Source organism: Carcharhinus amblyrhynchos, chromosome 15 (assembly GCF_965287045.1).
Source record: "Carcharhinus amblyrhynchos chromosome 15, sCarAmb.v2.hapA, whole genome shotgun sequence".
Lineage (NCBI taxonomy): Eukaryota > Metazoa > Chordata > Chondrichthyes > Carcharhiniformes > Carcharhinidae > Carcharhinus > Carcharhinus amblyrhynchos.
Genome location: NC_137338.1, coordinates 31,027,793 through 31,050,318, shown reverse-complemented (window position 1 = coordinate 31,050,318; position 22,526 = coordinate 31,027,793). Strand labels below are relative to the sequence as shown.

Below are 22,526 nucleotides of genomic sequence, written 5' to 3'. Positions count from 1 at the left end.
AAGGCTGGAGCAGTAGACTTGTGCTTTGAAATTAATCAGTGGAGACTAGGAAAAAAAACAGCCTTGCCAATGTACTACAGCACATCCAATAAGCTCTGGATCATATCTCCACACCCATCAACTTGAACTTGACAGCTCTATCTGGCTTTCCCAAGTATCCACCCTTCTTGCAGTAACAGAGAGTTTACTTCAATCACACACCTATCACCAACCAGCCTTCCACCCTTGCTTACTAACACTATTCATCACTTCTTTCCTCATGCATCTTTCCATCACTTGTCTATCCAACAAGCTCAGTATCAAGCTTAGACAAAAATAAGTAGACACCTCTTGGCTGTAATATGTAACTAATCTCACATCCGTTGTCACAATGTGTTTGCTCAATCATAAATGGATTATCTTCAGATTCTATTTCCATGTATTCTTTGGGCAAGAGATCAATATTCTAAGTACATACTTGGCTGTCTGGCTGTTCTCCTTTGAAACATCCAGCAAAGTAATGATTAATAGCTGACTGCTTTGCCTGCAACCACTTTGATGTCAGCTCATGTTTATTTGTGGTCAATAACAACAAACCTTACACGTTTACACCCGGTGACACTTCTGCAAGCGTCATTAGCTCCTAATGACCATATTTCAAGCCGTCCACAACATATAAGTAAATGCACTAAAGGCAAATAAGGCCATTGGGCAGATGAATTTTTGTCACCTTTAGGAATCAAATCACCAGATATCTGAATCAGAACACTTGATCACTGGCACAGATCTCATGCAATATTAAAATAGCTATTACATACTTGGGAGGACACAGAGTTACTGGAGTATCAAAAGGCATCAGGAAATCTTTAGAGGACACAGATTGCATTCCTCATTTAGCTTTTCAATACAGTACTCGCAAAGTAAAATAAGACTGCAAGTATCATGGAACCACAGATATAGAAACTTGAAAGGCTGAAGATGTTAGGACCTTCTATTAATGGCTTTCCAGCTTTGAACAACATGACATACTCTGTTATATTCCATCATATGCTGGCAGACCTGGTCTACTTTTTATGCCATGAATTCCATTTTGGTTATGGCATGTCTCTACCACCAGAGGACAGCAATGAGACACTTACAAAATCATCCTAATTTTAAGCCTATTCATTTGTATAGAGGTTATTTTTTGAAAATATATTCATGATCCATCAACTTCAAATTTTCTGTAGTAGTGTCTTGAAGAGGTACAGTAGCAGAGGGTTGTTAGCACCTGTAGGACCATACAAACACCTCCCCCAGCCTCTCAATAGTCACTAATGGCAGGTCAACAAGGAGAATGAGTGCAGGATGGGGACAAAAGAAACGGCTCCATTAATCCCCAGCAGATCAAGAATCAAGTAACTTCTTGCAAGGTCATTGCCAGTGCTCTGCTGAAGCTGATCACTTTGTGCAATGTTTGGACTGAAGTCCCACGTTTTCTTCATTTTCTCATCATCCATCTCAACATCCCAACGCAAGATTTTATCAACAATTCTATTAGTTATGTAACTAAAATTCTAACTCTTACATTGCTCCTGTGTGCATTGTAGCAAACTATTTTGAGTGCAACATTGCCAAAATATCCAGAAACAACCTGTATTTTATAGCCCACATGGTGCAATGAAGAAAACCGCCCATGCAAAGCACTTTATCCTCACACAAAATGCATGCAAATATTAACATAATATCAAAAGTGCCATTTGCTTTTTTTGCACGTTCCCCCCCTTCCCTCAATTCAAACCTCAAATTGATGCAACAATTGTCACTGAACTTCATAACAAAATGCTTGTTTCTAAATGCACACAAAGCTTGATACGGTGCTATTTTGACCATGGGAAAATCAGAGCAGTGTCCAGTCCCTGACCTTGCTGACAACTGGATACGCGCACTTCGTGAACGGTGAGCAAGAGAAAAACACTGATTCTTTTTTCTTCAGGCAGGAGTCAGCATAATCCAGGGGCAATTTTCATGCCATAACTACCTTATGAGATCAGATAAATGGACAGAATGGGGATAAACCAGTAACCTCTCACAGTCTGCGTGGATCAGTAACTCAACTAGCAAGGTTTTGATGAAGGGTCAACCAGTCTCAAAGCACTGGTTCTGTTCTCTCTCCACAGATGCTGTCAGATCTGCTGCAATTTTCCAGCACTTTCTGTTTTTGCTTCAGCTTCCAGCATCTGCAGTATTTTGCTTTTATCTAGGTACAAAATGCAGCTGTTCTCATTAAAAAGGGAATTTTTTTGCATTGGGTGGAAATGCTGTTTGACCTCCCTCCTTTCCATCCATCAAATCTCCAGGTGGTCAAAGCATATCCTTCAGGCTCAACGTCAATCTAAATATTCTCTTTGCCCTACAAAAAAAAGATAAGCAGGCAATGTTGTGACATTCGTGGGTGATTTTCAAAGTGATAATTAAACTGAACATTTCACCCATTACATAAGCCACAGACAGATGAGAAGAGGCTCCCATTTTAATTAACAGCTTTGTTAATTACGTCTGCCACCGATAGATATTAGATAGCAATTTTCAACTGAAAAATTCAAAGGCTAAGCAGATTACCAAGTGAAATTAAATGAAAGTCACCAAAATCCCAGAGGACTATAGGCTGCTCTCCATCTTTTGAGAGAGCTGATAGGTGGTGATTTAACCTGAGGGTCACCACACTTCAGGTGAGCGACTAGATTAAGATGATGGGGCCTTCATGAACAACCTCAGCTATTTCTGCATCACAGACCAACCATCCAGCCAACTGAGCTATCTGATTCATGATTTTGAACACCATTATCAAATTTCTCCTTAACCTCTGCCCCAAGGCAAAGGCTCACACTTACCACTTGTCTTCCATGTCTCCAAGGCAACAAATCCACTATCAGAGGCCAATTACTGCTAATTTTTTTAACAAACATACTGCATTATCTTGAACTTACTGAAATTCAATTACATCCACGACATGTTAGCCATTCCCCCACCTTTTGCAATACTTGATTTATATATGTTCTGAACACAATTTTTAATTTGCTATAGATTGAAAATTCCAATGTTACTCTCTCTAGGAACATATTCAGTTCATTAATGTACACAGTGAACAGAAGTGCTCCTGAAACAAAACTCTGTGGTACACCAATATATTCCATTTCTTATCCTTCTTATAATCCCCAACTCCATAATCTTCCCTAGAAACATCCAGAGTTATCGAAGGCCAGGTACACTGCATTTCCCCTATTTACTTTCTGTTATCAATTCAAAAAATTATAAGAGGTCTTTCAGCATTATTGAACCTTTTAACATCTATGCTGGTTATGTCTAAATTTATCCAGGTATGAGCCTGGGCCAGCATTTATTGTCCATCCCTAATCACCCTTGAAATGGCTTGGTAGGCCTGGAGTCAAATGTAGGCCAGATTGAGTATGATTGGCAGATTTCCTCTCTGAAGGACATTAACGAACCAGATGGATTTTTACAACAGTTGACAATGGTTTCGTGCTCATTAAATTTTAGCTTTTATTGAATTCAAATTTCAGCAACGACCATGGTGTGATTCAAACCCAAATCCCCAGAGCATTACCCTGGGTCACCGGGTTACTAGTCCATTTTTAATAACTCTGCACCATTGCCTCCCTTTAATTAAGTGAAATGGTTCATAATTAGGCAGATTACTCAGACTTCATTAGCCAAGTTGTCGCTCTTATTTGTGATGACAACCATGGAAATTAGGATCTAGCTCACCTTTAAAGCAGCGTCCTCACCATCAACAGTGCGTTCCTCCAGCAGCACACCCCCACCCTCACCTCCACTCCACTTCCTCCATATCTTCTGTTATAACTGTGCAGGTTCACAGGAGGGACAGTTCCCAGGTAGTGATAGTGCAGGGCGAACATCTACCATGACTGCACAAGCCAATAGTCAGCTCCTTCAAAAGTGAAGGCAAAAATGGGCGAAAGGCATAATAAAAAAACAAATGCCAATGTAAAGGAGCAACTCAAATGAAGGACATAGGATTAGAGAATTATTACAGCACAGGAGGCAATCAGCCCTTTGTGCCCCTGCCTGCTCTCTGCAAGAACAATTCAGCTGGTTCCTTTCCCCCATCCTTTTTGATTTGATTTATTGTCACATGTATTAATATACAGTGAAAAGTATTGTTTCTTGTGCAATGTAGACGAAACATACCGTTCATAGAGAAAGAAACAAGAGAGTGCAGAATGTAGTGTTACAGTTATAACTAGGGTGTAGAGAAAGCTCAACTTAATGCAAGATAAGTTCATCTAATGTCTGATAGCAGCAGGGAAGAAGCTCTTCTTGAGTCGGTTGGTATGTGACGTCAGACCTTTTGTAACTTTTTCCCAAAGTGTGTGGGGTCCTTAATTATGCTGGCTGCTTTGCCGAGGCAGCGGGAAGTGTAGACAGAGTGAATGGATGGAAGGTTGGTTTGCGTGATGGATTGGGCTACATTCATGACCTTTTTTAGTTCCTTATGGTCTTGGGCAGAGCAGGAGCCACACCAAGCTGTGATACAACCAGAAAGGATGTTTCTACGGTGCATCTGCAAAAGTTGGCGCAAGTTGTCCCTGACATGCCAAATTTCCTTCATCTTCCGAGAAAGTAGAAGCTATGTAGTTCTACAAATTCGCTCTCTGGTGCTTGTCCAATTCTCTGGTGAAAGCCACAATTCAACCTACCTCCAACACATCCTCAAGTGGTGCATTCCATGTCCTAACCACTCGCTGCCTACAATTTTTCCTTCCCCTATCACTGTTGGTTCTTTGGTCAATCACTTTAATTATTTCTGTCTCAGAGTTAGAAAGCCAATAGGCAGAGGACAGATCAAGGCCCTAATCCATCTCTTTGCCTGGACTGAAAAAAATACAAATTTAATCCAATTCACGGTCCCCACAAAACAAGCATACTAAATCCAAGGTGAAAGAAATGGCATTACACCTGATCTCATGCTTAATCTTAGCCAAAAGGTGCCCTGCTAGCTTCTTAAACGATAGCTTTGGACATTTTCCCTATGACAGAAGTTAAATTTAAGTTTATTTATTAGTGTCACAAGTAAGTTTAAAAGTAACTGGCCCAAAATTTCCATAGAACCTTAGAATCCCTACGTTGCAGAAGAAGGCCATTTAGCTCATTGAGTCCACACCGATTCTCTGAAACAGCATCTTGCACAGTCCCACCCACCCTATCCACATAACCCTGCACATTTACCATGGCCAATTCACCTAACCGGCACATGTTTAGACTTTGGGAGGAAACAAGAGCACCTGGAGGAAATCCACTCAGACACAGAGAAAGTGTGCAAACTCCACACTACCCAAATTACTCCTTGGATAACTAACCACTGTAGGCCGCGAGTGGTTAGTTACCAAAGGCCAGAATCGAACCCATGTCCCTGGCACCGCCTCCTCACTTTCTGAATAATGGAGTTACATTTGCTATCTTTCGATATAACAGGACCTTCTTTGAATCTAGGAAGTTTTGGAAAACTAAAAGCTGACGCATCAGCTACCTGTTTTTTTAAGAGCCAGACTCTTGTCAGCTCAGCAACACTCTACCTACTCTGTCTGGACCCATCACGGACTCAAACATTGCATTAAATCACCACTCAACCTGCTCTTCTCTAAGTAAAACAATTCAGGCTCTGCAATCTATTCACATAATGCAGGTCTAAAAGGATAGCAGCTGCCAAAGCAGAAATATCTACAGGGAAAGTACCTGGACATTTTTAGTAGTACTAACGGGTAGCTCAGAACAGTGTCCCTTATGCATTATGACAATGCACATTACACAGCTCTATTTGGCCTTCAGGAAAAGTAAATTACCTGACTGCCAACACCAATGTGGACCATGAACAAAAATCAGCTGACAGCTTACTTTAATATCCTCTTAAAACTAATAAGGTAAAGTTGCTATAGTCCCAGAGGGAGAGAACTGACTGGTAATAATTTAACCTGAGAATCACCACACCTCAGGCAAGGGACAAGGTTGAGAAGGCGGGGCCTTCATGTAGAATCTCAGCCAGTATGCCCATAGACATCCTTCGACACCACTAACCAGCTGTCCAGCCAACTGAGCCTCTTAGAATCACACTGTGTACACCTGAAGCCTCTCACTTAATAATGCTACAACTGTGTAGCTTCATTTGCCATACTTCCAGAAGGTGTTTCATTTTACTGTGTGGTGCAGTCCATTGCATCACATGGTATGGCAGATGCCCTGACTTTCAAAAATTAACAAATTCTACATTTGACTCCAGACAACATCAACATCCTAGGGGTCACCACTGACCAGAAATTTAACTGAACCAGCCCTGTAATGATTTGATTGCAACAACAGGTCAAAGACTGGGAATTCTGCACCAAGTAACTCTGTCCCCAGTCTGTCCACCAACTGCAAGGCACAAGTCATGAGTGTGATGGAATACTTTCCACACATCTACACGAGTGCAGCTCCTACCACACAATGAGCTCAATACTATCCAGGACAATACAGTATGCTTGACCATCAATCCTTCCACGACTGACACACAGTGACTCTGCCGTATACCAATTCAGCACCAGTCAGAAGGATAAGGGCAGCAGGTGCATGAGAACACTATCTCTGTAGGTTTTCCTTGAAACTACACACAATCTTGGCTGTCACTGAATCAAAAACCTGGAATTCTCTTGCTAACAGTACTGTGGGTGTATCCACACCACATAGATCACAGTTGTTCAAGGGGGCTCATCACAGCTTTCTCAAGGGCAATTATGGAGGGAAATAAGTACTGGTCTTGCCCGTGTTGCTCACATTATATGACTGGTCATATGATTGGTCTACATCTGAACCAGATGGGACTAACATTCTAGTGGACGGGTTTGCTAGAGCTGTTTTAAACTAATTTGGCAGGGGACAGAACACAAACTGTTAGCAGAATAGGAGCACCACATAACACATTAAAACAATCAAGTCAGAGGGAGTTCAGATGGATAGTTTCATTTTAATGCCAGGACTATCAAGATGAAACAGATGAGCTGAAGGACAAAGATTGACATGTGGAATTATGACATAGTAGCCATCAGAGAGGTGATTGAGAGGCAGCTCAACATTCCCAGCTAGAGAATCTTCAGGTACGAAAAGGGAGGGAATAAAAAAGGCGGCATTTCATTATTACTTAAGGAGTCTGGGTACCTTAGTAAGGAGAGATGATATCTTGGAGGGGGGATCAGAGAAAGTTTTGTGGGTGGAGCTTAGGAACAAAAAAGGAATAGCCACATTGCTAGGTGTTTATTGTAGGCCCCCAGGTAGTCAGGAGCAACTATGTGCACAAATTGTAAAAACAATAAGGAAATTATATTAAGTGATTTCAACATTCCCAACATTAATTGGGATAGACATAGTGTCACGGGCTTGGATGGAGTCGATTTCTCAAAACGTTCCAGGCAATTGCCACGTTGAGGGATGAAAGTCAAAATTTATTGCGACACTGTATTTAACATTCCATTCTAAATCCATTTGCACTAGCAAGAATGAATCTGTAAATAGTCCCAAAAGCACACAGACAACCACTGTTACTTTTTTTGTACGTTCTTTTCAGTTAGTTCCCTTTGTCTAATTTTAGGGGAGGCGATGGCATACGGGTGTCGTTCCTGGACTTATGACTCAGAGGCCCAGGGTAATGCCCTGAGGACTCAGGTTTAAATCCAATTCCATAAAAGCATAATGACAACCGTGAAACCATTGCCAACTGTTGTAAAAACCCACCTAGTTCGCTAATGCCTAGCCAAGATGCCCACATCCCATGAATGAATCAAAACAACTGATTACCATTTTTGTTTCTCCAAGCGTGCACATATTTTCCTCTCTAAATGACTACATTCATCCACACCCCTCTTCCAACTTCATCTTTTCATTTTGTCGGCACCATCTCATCTCCTCTATACTTGCTCAGAGACATGGTTCAAAGGACAGGACTGAACATTAAATATTCCTGGATACAAGGTGTTTGGATGAGACAAGAAAGGGAGAGGGGAAACTTGCAGTGTTGTTTAAAGATGGAAGATGGCATTACGGTACTGGAGAGAGAGGATGTTCTCGAGGGGTCAATCATGAAATCACTCTTGCTAGAGGTAAGGACTGAAAAGATGCAATAGAATCACACAGTACGAGAGAGACCCTTCGGCCCATCAAGTCTACACCAACATACGAGAAACATCTGAACTCCCAGCTGATCCCATTTACCAGCACTTGGCTCACAGCCTTGAATGTTATGATGTACCTTATTGTTATCTGGTGTGGTTCAAGACTCACAGCAATATGGATGACTTTAACCGCACTCTGAAATGGTGTGGCAAGCCATACAGTGCAAGGGCAATTAAGGATAGGCAATAAATGCTGGCCGAGTCAGCGACACCCATATCCCATAAATTTCAAAAACATAAATGAGGAGATCAGCAAGTGGAGTGGAAGACGAGACAAATATAAAAGGATCTAATGTTTTATAGGGACCAAACGCCATATTAGGACACTATAAAGAAATCAATCTCATTGGTTGTTCAAGCTGCAGTTCAATATTGTGTCTAGTTTTGGGCAACTTAGCTTTAGGAAATATAAGGAATGAGAATGGAGATATCAGGAATTAGGTGCGCTGGCTCAGAGCTGAAACCATAGAAATCACAACTGTAATCAGAGCAGAGAAAGTTGAAGAGATCTAAATTATTCAAGTAAATCAGGAAAAACTGTTTGCATTAGTTGACGAATGGTTTACATGGGAAGATAAAGAGAAGACAGCAAAAATTATAGTTTGTTTTAAAGGGAGGGCTGTAAGGATATGAAATGTTTTTGCAGAAAAAAATGGAAGCAGACTCGAGAACAAGTTCTGAAAAGAAAACAGAAAAATGTCGAAGGGATGGAGAATGAGCGAGAGTGGATAATTCTTTCAGAAAGCTGGCATAGGTGCAAAGGTCAACTAGCCTCTCATGCTGTAGAATCCTGAGCTTAAATGTGAGTCATTGTAGTGGATGATGCAGAATTCCCCTCATAGTAAAATAAGGCAGCAAATTGCTTGAGTGATAAACCCACATCTTTCAAAACATATGACTGCAAAATAGTTTTTAAGGTGGCATCTTTTTCTTATCCTGTTAACCAACTTCACAACACTACTGTTAATAATTTAAAGAGCAGAGTTAGGACTGCTAGTAGTGTGCCACAAACTATTACTAATTTCTGCCTTCTTGGCATAATCAACATAAAATATTAAAAATATACTTAATTGATGTGTGGATTGCAAACTAATGGAAAATCATTCATGCATATGGTAAATAAAGCAGTACCAGCTCCTTGATACTTACAGAAAAAAGACAGTACCCAGATTAGTACCAGATCTACAATTCTGAAAGACACAGGTCAAGTCCCCAGCCTATTATCTCTGTACGAACACAGTTATGGAACCAATTATCTTTAGTGTCTCAAGATTAGAAAGGGGCAGAAAACAGCTAAAGTCCCCTTGTGTAACTGATACTAAATAATTTCTACTGGAAAGTGGAAGCATGTGAGCATCAGGTGAAAGCAGGATAGGGCCTTCAGATCCTTGCTGCAACCTACTGCAACTTACAAAAAAATAAAGCTGCATTCTCATTTAATGGTAAGGCAGGACCAATATAAACTTATACAAGTATAGACTTTTCTAAACAGTATAGACAATATAAAAGTACAGACTTTTCTAAACTAATGCAGTTCTGCCTCACACTCATCAATCCCCGGAGAACCTATTTACCTGGAATGTCTTAATAATCCACTTGAATATCAAGAGTTTACCATGCCTAAATTTCAGGTTGGAATGCTCACAGAGTCACATACTGGAACTCCTTTCATAAATTAGAGCAGACCTTTAGTTTACTCCCTTCTCCAATTCCCCTTCTACCCCTCAGCTTCATCTCCTAGCATGCTATTATCACAAGCACAACTTGCTTTTGACATAGGAAAACATCACAATGGTACAGAAAGGAGAGACATACTACATTCATGTCCCAAGAACAGTGGTTCTCAAAGTATAGAATCATAGAAATCCCACAGTGCAGAAAGAGGCCATTTGGCCAATCGAGTCTGCGCCAACCATAATTCCACCTAGGCCCTACCCCCCTATCCCTACATATTTACTGCTAATCCCTCAAACCTGCGCATCTCAAGACACTAGGGGGCAACTTTAACATGACCAATCAACCTAACATGCACATCTTTGGACTGTGGGAGGAAACCCACGCAGACATGAGGAGAATGCACAAACTCCACACAGACAGTGACCCAAGCCGGGAATTGAACCCAGGTCCCTCGAGTTGTGAAGCAGCAGTGCTAACCACTATGCCACCCACAGGGTCCTCCAAGTGGTCATGGACTGGTCCAAAATGCAAGTCACTGACGCACAAACCCACTGTTGAAGCCACACGGGAGAATAATGCCTAATCCCCACTACTGTGTGGCATCACACAGCCAGACCAGCTCCACGTGCACGGCATGAGCCATTGTCAGCATGACAACACCGAGATTTTATTAACCAGATTTATATTTCTGTTACAACCAACCACAAGATTGGATTTTCAACACCTGTGGGGCTGAAAACAAAGAGGATCCGACTGAATGAGGAGTCTGACATGAGACTAAAGCACTTCAATTGGGGAGCAGACATCATTCCTTAGTGTCACATTAAATGCAAAATTCTTCCCATTAGCTCTGATGACTTTTTTTTTGCAGTGGCAAGCTGAATTGGATGGAGGCGGCAGAGCAAGCAGGGCCCAAGTGGTCAAAAGGGGAAAATATTTCAGAAACATATCTCCAGCAGGCTCATAACCACTTGTAATATTAAGTGGTCTGTACGTGTGGCCTTCAATTTGGCCCAATTTTTCCTTCACATCATTCCATTACATGACGCATCTTGGTACACAAACGCATCAGATAATTACAAGGCCTCGCTTCTCCCCAACAATCAAATTAGCTGTAATGTTCTATACAAAATGATCCAATATATTTTCAATACTGAAACGTATAAACAAAACATCAGGCAAAAAATTAATTTATTTTTAACAAGAAACCACAATTAACTGATCCCAACAGCTGTTTTCTAAATTATTTGTCTTGAACTAACATTAAGATACAATGTCCTCCCCAGCATAAAAACTGGAGGCAAGAACTGGACAAACATGTGGTACACCGATGAAACAGCACCACCAGCAGAATCAGAGAATCATGAGAGGCCAAGGAACTACTGCAGAAGAAGTAAAATCTCAAAGTTTAAAATATGGATCGATTATGAATGCCAAAAAAGCAAATAACGATTGTTTGAAGGAATACATTAGTAGAAACCAGAGTGAAGATTGAAGTGGATGGTGTCACACTGGAACAAGTAGATAAGTTTATCTATTTAGGGAAAATGATGACAGAAGATGGCACAATATCCAAGTCAGAAAGCAGATAGATTTTGCTAGACGTGTTTTACGAAGATGAAAGTAGTGTTAACAAGAAAACTCAAGCTTGTAATGGGGAAAAAAATTGTAAGATGTCACATTCTATCCACTTTCCTGTAAGAATCAAAACCCTGGACAATAATTTTTGTGGAAGAAAATGGGGGCCTTTGAAATGTGCACGTTAAGATATGTGCTAAAAATTCCATATACAGACCATAAGACAAATAAGGATGTGCTTGAAACTGCAAGAACAAGAATAACTCTAAAAAGCGACATCCAAAATAAAATGCCAGTATTTTGGCCATTTGATCAGAGCTGAAAATCTACAAAGATCTCGTCTAGAGGGAACAGTGGAGGGCAGCAGAGAGAGGGGCGAGCCTAGGCATAGATGAACGAATGGTGTCACACTGAGGTTGCAGACAAGCTACAGACATGTGAGGATGGTACATGACGGGTGAGTGTGACATAACACAACAGCAGATCGCCTAGTAGGAGTAAACTACCAGCAGCAGTAAAGTTTATTTTTTAGTCACAAGTAGGCTTCCATCAACATGGCAATGAGGTTACTGTGAAATTCCCCTAGTTGCCACGCTCCGGCACCTGTTCGGATACACTGAGGGAGAATTTAGCACGGCCAATACACCTATCCAGCACATCTTTCAGACTGTGGGAGGAAACCACAGCACCTCACCGAAACCCACGCAGACATGAGGAGAATGTGCAAACTCCACAGAGACAGTGACCCAAGCCAGGAATCAAATCCAGGACCCTGGCACTGTCAGGCAGCAGCGCTAACCACTGTACCACCATGCCGTCCCAGTAACTACCTGCATAAGAATAATAAACACAAATTGATAGCTGTGCAATGCATATTTAAGGTGCTGTTTTTTTTTTAAGTCTTTAAAGCAAACTTAATTCTCATCTCTTTCCACTCCTATAAATTGGATTTCTGCACTGCTGGGGGTTATCAACTCAATCCAAGCATAACCCATTCTGACAGATTTGTGTTCAACTTAAGGACATAGAATCAGAGAATTTCACAGCAGAGGATGCCATTCAGCCCATTGTGTCTGCATGGATTCCTAAAGGAGCTACCCAGCTAGGCCCATTTTCCAGCCCGAATTCCATAGCCCCCTAAATTCATCACTGTCAAATACGTATCTAGCTCTTTTGAAATCTCCGATGGAATCCATCTCCACCACTCTCCCAGACAGTGCATTCCAAATCTCAGCAACAGTGTGAATAAAGAAATTTCTCCTCATCTCACTCCTAGCTCTCTTGCTGACCATCTTGAAATCATGGCTCCTGGTCACTGACATACCAACTAGTAGAAACAAAATATCCTTCTTTACCCTGTCAAAATTGTTCAGAATTTAACACCTGGAATAACAGATGTGTAGAGTATAGGGCTAACGGTCGGACTCTGAATAGTGTTGACGAACAGAGGGACCTAGGTGTATATGTGCATAGATCCCTGAAAGTTGGAAATCAAATTGATAAGGTTGTTAGGAAGGCATACGGTGTCTTGGCGTTTACTGGTAGGGGGATTGAATTTAGGAGCCGCAACGTCATGTTGCAACTGTACAAAACTCTGGTGCGGCCGCACTTGGAGTATTGTGTACAGTTCTCGTCCCCACATTATAGGAAGAATGTGGAGGCATTGGAGAGGGTGCAGAGGAGGTTTGCCAGGATGTTGCCTGGTATGGAGGGAAGGTCCTATGAGGAGAGACTGAGGGATTTGAGGTTGTTTTCATTAGAAAGAAGGCGGCTAAGAGGAGACCTTATTGAAACATACAAGATGATTAGAGGTTTCGATAGGGTGGACAGTGATAGCCTTTTTCCTCGGATGGAGAAAGCTAGCACGAGGGGGCATAGCTTTAAATTAAGGGGTGGTAGTTATAGGACGGATGTCAGAGGTAGGTTCTTTACCCAGAGGGTGGTGGGGGAATGGAATGCCCTGCCTGCTGCAGTTGTAGATGCGCCTAGTTTGGGGCCATTTAAGAGGTCCGTGGATAGGTTTATGGATGGAAAGGGATTGGTTTAGGTTAGAGGGTCATTGCTTTTTTCTTAATTGGTCGGCGCAACATCGTGGGCCGAAGGGCCTGTTCTGCGCTGTAATGTTCTATGTTCTACCTCAATAAGGTCATCTTTTAATCATCACTGCTCCAAGTAGGCCTAATTTTTCTAATCTGTCCTTATTCTAGTAAATCTCCTCTGCACTCTCTCTCTCTAGTGCTTTAACATTCATCCTTAAATAAGTGCCCAGAACTGAACACAATGCTCCAAATATGGTCTGACTAGGATTTGTAGAGGTGTAGCATTACATCCTTGCTTTTGTACGCTATGCCTCTTTTGATAAAGTAAGAAGTCTCACAACACAGGTTAAAGTCCAACAGATTTATTTGGTAGTAAACACCACTAGCTTTCGGGGTTTGCCCCTTCGTCAGGTGAGCGGGAGTTCTGATCACAAATGGAGCATATAAAGGCGCACACATACTTTACAGAATACTGATTAGAATGCAAGTCCTTACAGTTAATCAAGTCTTCAAGGTGCAGACAATGTGAGTGGAGATAGCATTAAGCATAGGTGAAGAGAGATGTGTATTGTCTCCAGACAGGACAGTAAGTGAGACATTGCAAGCCCAGCCAAGTCACGGGGGTTACAGATAGTGTGACATGAACCCAAGATCCCGGTTGAGGCCGCCCTCATTTGTGCAGAACTTGGCTATCAGTTTCTGCTCAGTGACTCTGCGCTGTCGTATGTCATGAAGGCCATCTTGGAGAACGATTACCCGAAGATCAGAGGCCGAACGCTCTCCAAGGTGGCCTTCATGACATATCACAGCGCAGAGTCACTGAGAAGAAACTGATAACCAAGTTCCACATACGAGGACAGCCTCAACCGGGATCTTGGGTTCATGTCACACGATCTGTAACCCCCGTGACTTGCCTGGGCTTGCAATGTCTCACTTACTGTCCTGTCTGGAGACAATAGACATCTCTTTTAGCATTAAGCACAGGTTATCTCCACTCACATTGTCTGCACCTTTAAGACTTGATAATCCGTAAAGACTCACATTCTAATCAGTATTCTGTAAACTATGTGCGCCTTTATATGCTGTTTGTGATCAGAACTCCCAGTAATCTGACGAAGGGGCAAACCCCGAAAGCTCGTGGCATTTACTACCAAATAAACCTGTTGGACTTTAACATGGTGTTGTAAGACTTCTTACTGTGTTTACCCCAGTCCACCGTTGGCATCTCCATATTATGGCTTCTATTGATAAACCCAAGGAACCAACAAGCCTTCCTAAAAACTGTTATAACTTTGCCCATCACTGCAATGGGTCCACAGCAGATGCCATCTCCCTGGCCCTACACACAACCCTGGGACACCTGAATAACAAAGACACTTATGTTAAATTTCTATTTGTTGATTACAACTCAACACCATTATTCCTACAAAACTCATCTCCAAACTCCGTGGCCCAGGCTTGGTTCCTCCTTCGACAGCTGGATCCTAGATTTCCGAGCCACAGGCTGTAATCAGTAAGGACAGCCAACAACACCTCAATGATTATCCTCAACACCGGTGTCCCGCAACGTTGTGATTTCAGCCCCTTACTATATGCCTCATACACCTATAACTGTGTGGCTAAATTCCACTCCAATTCCTTTTTCAAATTTGCTGATGACATCACCATAGTGGATCGGACCTCAAACAATGAAGAGACAGACTACAGGAAAGAGATAGAGAATCAGGTGGAATGGTGTAATGACAATAATCTCTCCTTCAATATCAGTAAAATGAAGGAGATAGTCATCAACTTCAAGAAGCGTGGTAGAGGACAGGCCCCTGTCGTCATCAATGGAGATGAAGCGAAAATGGTCAGAAGTTTTAGTTTCTAGATGCCCATATCACCAACAACCTGTCTTGGTCCCTCCATGTTGATGCTACAGTTAAGCAAGTCCAACACTGCCTCTACTTTCTCAGAAGATTAAGGAAATTCGACATGTCTGCTGAAACTCTCGCCAACCTTTACATGCACCATAGAAAGCATTCTTTCCAAATGTATATCAGCTTGGAAACACTCCTGCTCTGATCAAAATCACAAAAACAACGAAGGGTTGTGAACATAGCCAAGTTATGCAAATCAGCCTCCCATCCATCGACTCCGTTCACACTTCCCGCTGTCTCGAAAAAGCAGCCATCACAATCAACGACCCCACTCACTTCAGACATACTCTCTTCCACCTTCTAAAGACGGGAAAAAAGATACAAAAGTATGGGACCACACACCATGTCCAAAGATGTGCAGGCTAGGTGCGTTGGCTATACCAAATTGCCTCTTAGTGTCCCGGGATGCGTAGTCAAGAGGGATTAGCGAGGTAAAAATGCAGGGCTATGGGGATAGGGCCGAGGTGGGATTATTGTCAGTGCAGACTCGATGGGCCAAATGGCCTCCTTCTGCACAGTAGTGTTTCTATGTTTTTTTATAAATTGACTGAAGAACAACTTCTTCCCTGCTGCCATCAGACTTTTGAATGGACCTACCATAAATTAAGTTGATCTTTCTTTACACCCTAGCTATGACTGCAACAGTCATAGGATGCAACCCTGCATCCTTCTTTCCTTCTCCCCTATCTGCTCTGTGAATGATATAAAAGTAAAATCCACCCAAGAAGAAGCGGGATAATTCCCACCAGGATAAAGAAAGTGAAATACAAGAACGAAAATTCATTCGGGCCAATTCCCCGCTATCTTTTGTCTATATAGTGCATAAGAAATAATACTTTTCATTGTATACGAATACATTTGACAATAATAAATCAAAAATTTGCCTGGCCATTTTCAAAGAATTATGCATTTGAACCCTGAGATCCCTCTGCTCCTGTACTCTCCTCAAAGTTGTACCATTGAGCCTGTATTGTTCCCCATGATTCTTCTGTGAAAATTTATCACCCCATGTTTTGCTGCATTGAAATTTATCCTTCAGGAGTCTGCCCATTTGGCAACTTGTCAACGTCTCTCTGAAGTTGCTGAGTATCATGCTCATAATTCACTATTCTCCCTAGCTTCGTATCATCTACAAATTTAGAGATTTTGCCCTCAACGTTGATCTCTAAATTACTTGTATAAATTAGAAAAAGAGCATAATGGAAAATAAACCATTCCCTGTGCAAAATTGTACCTTCAATATGTCTGTGCAACAGGGCTTCAGCCCACAAGCTAATGACCAAGGAAAAACACTTCAATTCATAAAGTGCCTTTTATGGCTACAGAACATTCCAAAGCAGTTCACAGCCAATGAACTCATTCTGAGGTGCAACATAGGAAATGCAGCAATCAATTTGCCTATAGTAACAAAAAGTACAAAGAATGCTAAACTGAGGCCCACTTGTCTGCTTAGATGGATGTAAAAGCTCCCACGACATAATTCTGAAGATATGGAGATGCCAGCGTTGGATGGGGTAAACAGTAAGAAGTCTCACAATACCAGGTTAAAGTCCAACAGGTTTATTTGGTAGTAAATGCCACTAGCTTTCAGAACGCTGGAGAGTTCTGATCACAGTTTGTGATCAGAACTCTCCACTCACCTGATGAAGGAACAGCATTCCGAAAGCTAGTGGCGTTTACTACCAAATAAACCTGTTGTACTTTAACCTGGTGTTGTGAGACTTCTTACTATAATTCTGCAGAGGGAAGGAGTTCTCCTACATTCTGGCCAATATTTATCCCTAAATCAACATAAATAATCTCGTCATTATCACACTGCCATTTATAGACGTTAGTTCTGTGCAAATTAGTTGTAAAAAGTCTGACAACACCAGGTTTTAGTCCAACCTATTTATTTGATAATATACTCACAAGCTTTCGAGGGACACCCTCTTCGTCAGGTGAATGGAGAGTTCTGGCCTCAGACAGAGCATATAAAGCACAGACAGTTTAGAGATTACTGATTAGAATGCGAATCTTTACACCTAACCTGCTGTTCAAGACCTGAAGTGGCTGATAATGTGAGTGGAAGGAGCACTGATCACAGTTTAAAGAGATGTGTATTGTCTCCAGACAGTACAGTAAGTGAGGTTTTGCAAACCCAGGCAAGTCACGGGGGTTACAGATAGTGCGACATGAACCCAAGATCCCTGTTGAGACCGTCCTCATGTGTGCGGAACTTGGCTATCAGTCTCTGTTCAGGGAACCAGGGACACTCCTCGTCACAATGGATGTCTCAGCGCTCTACACCAACATCCCCCACAACGATGGCATTGCTGCGACTGCCTCAGTACTCAATGCTGACAACTGCCAGTTTCCAGATGCAATTTTACAACTCATCCGCTTTATCCTGGACCACAATGTCTTCACCTTCAACAACCAGTTTTTCATCCAGACACATGGAACAGCCATGGGGACCAAATTTGCACCTCAATATGCCAACATCTTCATGCACAGGTTCGAACAAGACTTCTTCACTGCACAGAATCTTCAACCGATGCTGTACACTAGATACATCGATGACATTTTCTTCCTTTGGCCTCATGGTGAACAATCACTGAAACAACTATATGATGATATCAACAAATTCCACCCCACCATCAGACTCACCATGGACTATTCCCCAGAATCAGTTGCATTCTTGGACACACGCATCTCCATTAAGGACGGTCACCTCAGCACCTCACTGTACCGCAAGCCCACAGACAATCTCACAATGCTCCACTTCTCCAGTTTCCACCCTAAACATGTTAAAGAAGCTATTCCCTATGGACAAGCCCTCTGGATACACAGGATTTGCTCAGATGAGGAGGATCGTGACAGACACCTCCAGACCCTGAAAGATGCCCTCATAAGAACAGCATATGGTGCTCGACTCATAGATCGGCAGTTCCGATGCGCCACAGCGAAAAACCGCACCGATCTCCTCAGAAGGCAAACACAGGACACAGTGGACAGAGTACCCTTCGTCGTCCAGTACTTCCCCGGAGCGGAGAAGCTACGACATCTTCTCCGGAGTCTTCAACATATCATTGATGAAGACGAACATCTCGCCAGGGCTATCCCCACACCCCCACTTCTTGCTTTCAGACAACCACACAACCTCAAACAGACCATTGTTCGCAGCAAACTACCCAGCCTTCAGGAGAACAGTGACCACAATACCACACAACCCTGCCACAGCAACCTCTGCAAGACATGCCGGATCATCGACATGGATACCATCATCACACGTGAGAATACCATCCACCAGGTACATGGTAAATACTCTTGCAACTCGGCCAACATTGTCTACCTGATACGTTGCAAGAAAGGATGTCCCGAAGCATGGTACATTGGGGAGACCATGCAGACGCTACGACAACAGATGAATGAACATCGCTCGACAGTCACCAGGCAAGACTGTTCCCTTCCTGTTGGCGAACACTTCAGTGGTCACGGGCATTCAGCCTCTGACCTTCGGGTAAGCATTCTCCAAGGCGGCCTTCATGACACACGACAGCGCAGAGTCGCTGAACAGAGACTGATAGCCAAGTTCTGCACACATGAGGACGGTCTCAACAGGGATCTTGGGTTCATGTCGCACTATCTGTAACCCCCGTGACTTGCCTGGGTTTGCAAAACCTCACTTACTGTACTGTCTGGAGACAATACACATCTCTTTAAACTGTGATCAGTGCTCCTTCCACTCACATTATCAGCCACTTCAGGTCTTGAACAGCAGGTTAGGTGTAAAGATTCGCATTCTAATCAGTAATCTCTAAACTGTCTGTGCTTTATATGCTCTGTCTGAGGCCAGAACTCTCCATTCACCTGACGAAGAGGGTGTCCCTCGAAAGCTTGTGAGTATATTATCAAATAAATAGGTTGGACTAAAACCTGGTGTTGTCAGACTTTTTACTGTGTTTACGCCAGTCCAACGCCGGCATACCCACATCAAATTAGTTGTCACATGTGCCACTTTGCTTCAAGAAATGCAACACTGAATGCAAAACATTTTGAGACGTCCAATGGTCATGAAAAGGCTGTGCATGGTCTTTTAAGGGCACAGTGGATAGCACTGCTGCTTCACAGCTCTGGGGTCCCGGTTCAGTTCCTTGGGTGATTGTGTGGAGTTTGCACCTTCTCCTCACGTCTGTGTGGCTTTCCTCCAGGTGCTTCGGTTTTCTCTCAGTCCAAAGATGTGCAGGCTGGCCATGCTAAATTGCCCCTTAATGTCCCCAAGATGTGTAGATTAGATGGCTTAACTATGGGATTATGTGGGGTAAGAGGAATAGGGCACGGGAGGGGGCCTGAGTAAGATACTCTGTCTGGACCAAATGGTTTTTTTTGCACTGTAGGGATGCTATGTTAAGTATAAGTCCCCCCCAACGTGAGCCACAGTTAAAATGTAGACATTTTCGAAGAAATGAGATTGAGAAAAAAAAAGACAATACAACCTGATCTGGGTGCAACTTTAGAATGGCAGTGCCTAAGATTATGTGTGGTAGCCATGATGTGCAGATGCCGGCATTGGACTGGGGTGGGAACAACACCAGGTTAAATCCAACAGGTTTATTTGGTAGCACGAGCTTTCGGAGCACTGCTCCTTCATCAGATGAATGGAGAGTTAGGTTCACAAACAGAGCATATATAGACACAGACTCAATTGCAAGATAGTGGTAGGAATGTGAGTCTTCAGTTGAACAATGCTGGCCGAGTCGCATAAGTATGTACCACGTACCCAGTGGATGGTGTTTTCACGTGTGATGATGGTATCCATGTCGGTAATCTGGCACATCTTGCAAAGACTGCTGTGACAGGGCTGTGTGGTATTGTGGTCGTTGTTCTTTTGAAGGCTGGGTAGTTTGCTGTGAACAATGGCTTGTTTGAGGTTGCGTGGTTATTTGAAGGCAAGTAGTGGGTGTGGGGATGGCCTTGGTGAGATGTTTGTCTTCATCAATGACATGTTGAAGGCTCTGAAGATGATATTGTAGCTTTTTCATTCCGGAAAAGGACGTAACGTAAGGGTACCCTGCCAGTCATGTCCCGTGTTTGTCTTCTGAGGTCAGTGCAGTTTTTCGCTGTGGCGCATCAGAACTGTTGATCGATGAGTCGAGCGCCATATCCTGTTCTTACGAGGGCGCCTTTCAGAGTCTGTCGTGTACCTCCTCATCTAAGCAGATCCTGCGTAAACAGAGGGCTTGTCCATAGGCGATGGCTTCTTTAACATGTTTAGGGTGGAAGCTGGAGAAGTGGAGCATCATGAGCTTATCCATAAGCTTGCAGTACAGTGAAGTGCTGAGGTAACCATCCTTGATGGAGATCCGCGTGTCCATGAATGCAACCATACCATCCATCAGGTATCTCTTTTGCATACCAAACATGGTACATACTCATGTGACTCAGCAAAGTTGTCGAGCTGATATGCTGCAGGAAAAGTTATCCAGAGGCACGGTGCACCAGCAAGGACACGCAAACACTACAACAACGGATGAACAAACAGCACTTGACAATCACCAGGCACAGATGTTCCCTTCCTGTCGGGGGACTCTTCAGTAGTCAAGGGAATTCAGCCTCTGATCTTCAGGTAAGCATTCTCCAAGGCGATCTTCAAGACATAATGCAGAATTGCTGAGCAGAAACTGATAGCCAAGTTCCGCACACAGGAGGGCGCCCTCAACTGGGATCTTGGGCTCATGTCACACTACGTGTCACCCCCATCATTTGGCCTAGACTTGCAAAATCGTACTAACTGTCCAAGTTTGAGACAATTCACACCTCTCTAACCTGTCATTATCCCTCTCTCCACACACATTGTCTGCACCTGTAAAGACTCGCATTCCAACCATTATCCTACGTCTACGTATGCCCTTTTTGCAAACCCAACTCTCCACTCACCTAATGAAGCAGTGCTCAGAAAGCTCGTGTTACCAAATAAACCTGTTGGACTTTAACCTGGTGTTGTCAGATTTCTCACTAGGACTATGGGGACAGATGCAAACAATTCAAACCTTGTCAACCAGGGATGGATGGCGATAGCAGGAAGCATGAACAAACACCACGTATTATGCGGAGATTTGTTTAAAGAAAACGCAGGGTTAGCTCAGAATGAACAGGACAGAGGCAGTGGTTAGCACTGCTGCCTCACAGCACCAGGGACCTGGGTTTGATTCCCAGCTTGGGTCACCATCTGTGCAGAGTTTGCACATTCTCCCTACATCTATATGGATTTCCTCCCACAATCCGAAAGACTGGTTAGGTGTATTGGCTATGCTAAATTCTCTCTGTGTACCCAAACAGGTGCTGGAGTGTAGCAACTAGGGGAACTTCACAGTAACTTCATTGCAGTGTTAATGTAAGCCTACTTATGACACTAATAAATAAACTTTAAACACATGACCCGAGCAAAAGCCAGTCAGGGACTTTCTGAAACAAACATTCCTCCTGTAACCTGAGGGGGACCCAAACAGTAAACATTGCCCAATAGCTGGAGCCGAAGAGGAAGATGCCGCGGGCGGGGTGCAGTCGGTGCAGCTGCAACTCACCCCCTCGTGGTAGACTTTGTTCGCCCTCTTCAGCTTGATCTCCACCACCGAACCCATGGTGGCAGTCGCTGGAAAAGAGAAAGCGGCAAAAACCCACGACCGTTACCGTCTCCCTCGGCCTGAGCCTCCCACCATCACATGACTCCCACAGGCCTGTCCTCCCACCGTCACGTGCCTGGTCCTCCACCTTCCCAGCCTGCACCGAGGCGAACCGTTGGGGCTGGCGCTTTCGGGGTGGTTGAATGCAGCCTCGCCGGCATTTTTGCTTTAACTGCTTCTTTCTCCAATTTGACCCTGTGGTTTGGACGCCTCTTGCTGTGAATGTAGAGTTCCAGTGAGTAAGATATAATCATGGTGCCCTTTGCCGATAGAATAAAAGCAAAATATGGCGGATGCTGGAATTCTGAAATACAAGCCAAGTCCTGTATAAACTCAGCAGTTATAATCAGAGTAGTACCTGCAGTATGCCCCATCGGGTCTGCACCGACAATAATCCCACCCAGGCCCCATCCACATAACCCCATTAATTAGTGCCACGACACT

General features: G+C 43.2%; 1 protein-coding gene across 2 annotated transcripts in view; it reads right to left on the bottom strand.

Annotated features, from left to right (window-relative positions):
• Positions 1–22,124, bottom strand: part of vps26c (VPS26 endosomal protein sorting factor C) — a 65,737-nt gene extending 43,613 nt beyond the window's left edge. The window contains exon 1 of one of the 2 annotated variants that reach the window (XM_080203728.1): positions 21,984–22,124. In XM_080203728.1, the coding sequence (XP_080059854.1) occupies positions 21,984–22,040 (57 nt within the window). In that variant the 5' untranslated portion in view covers positions 22,041–22,124. The remainder of the gene's footprint in view (positions 1–21,983) is intronic. The other variant, XM_080203729.1, reaches the window with a different exon arrangement.
• Positions 22,125–22,526: the final 402 nt, after the last annotated feature.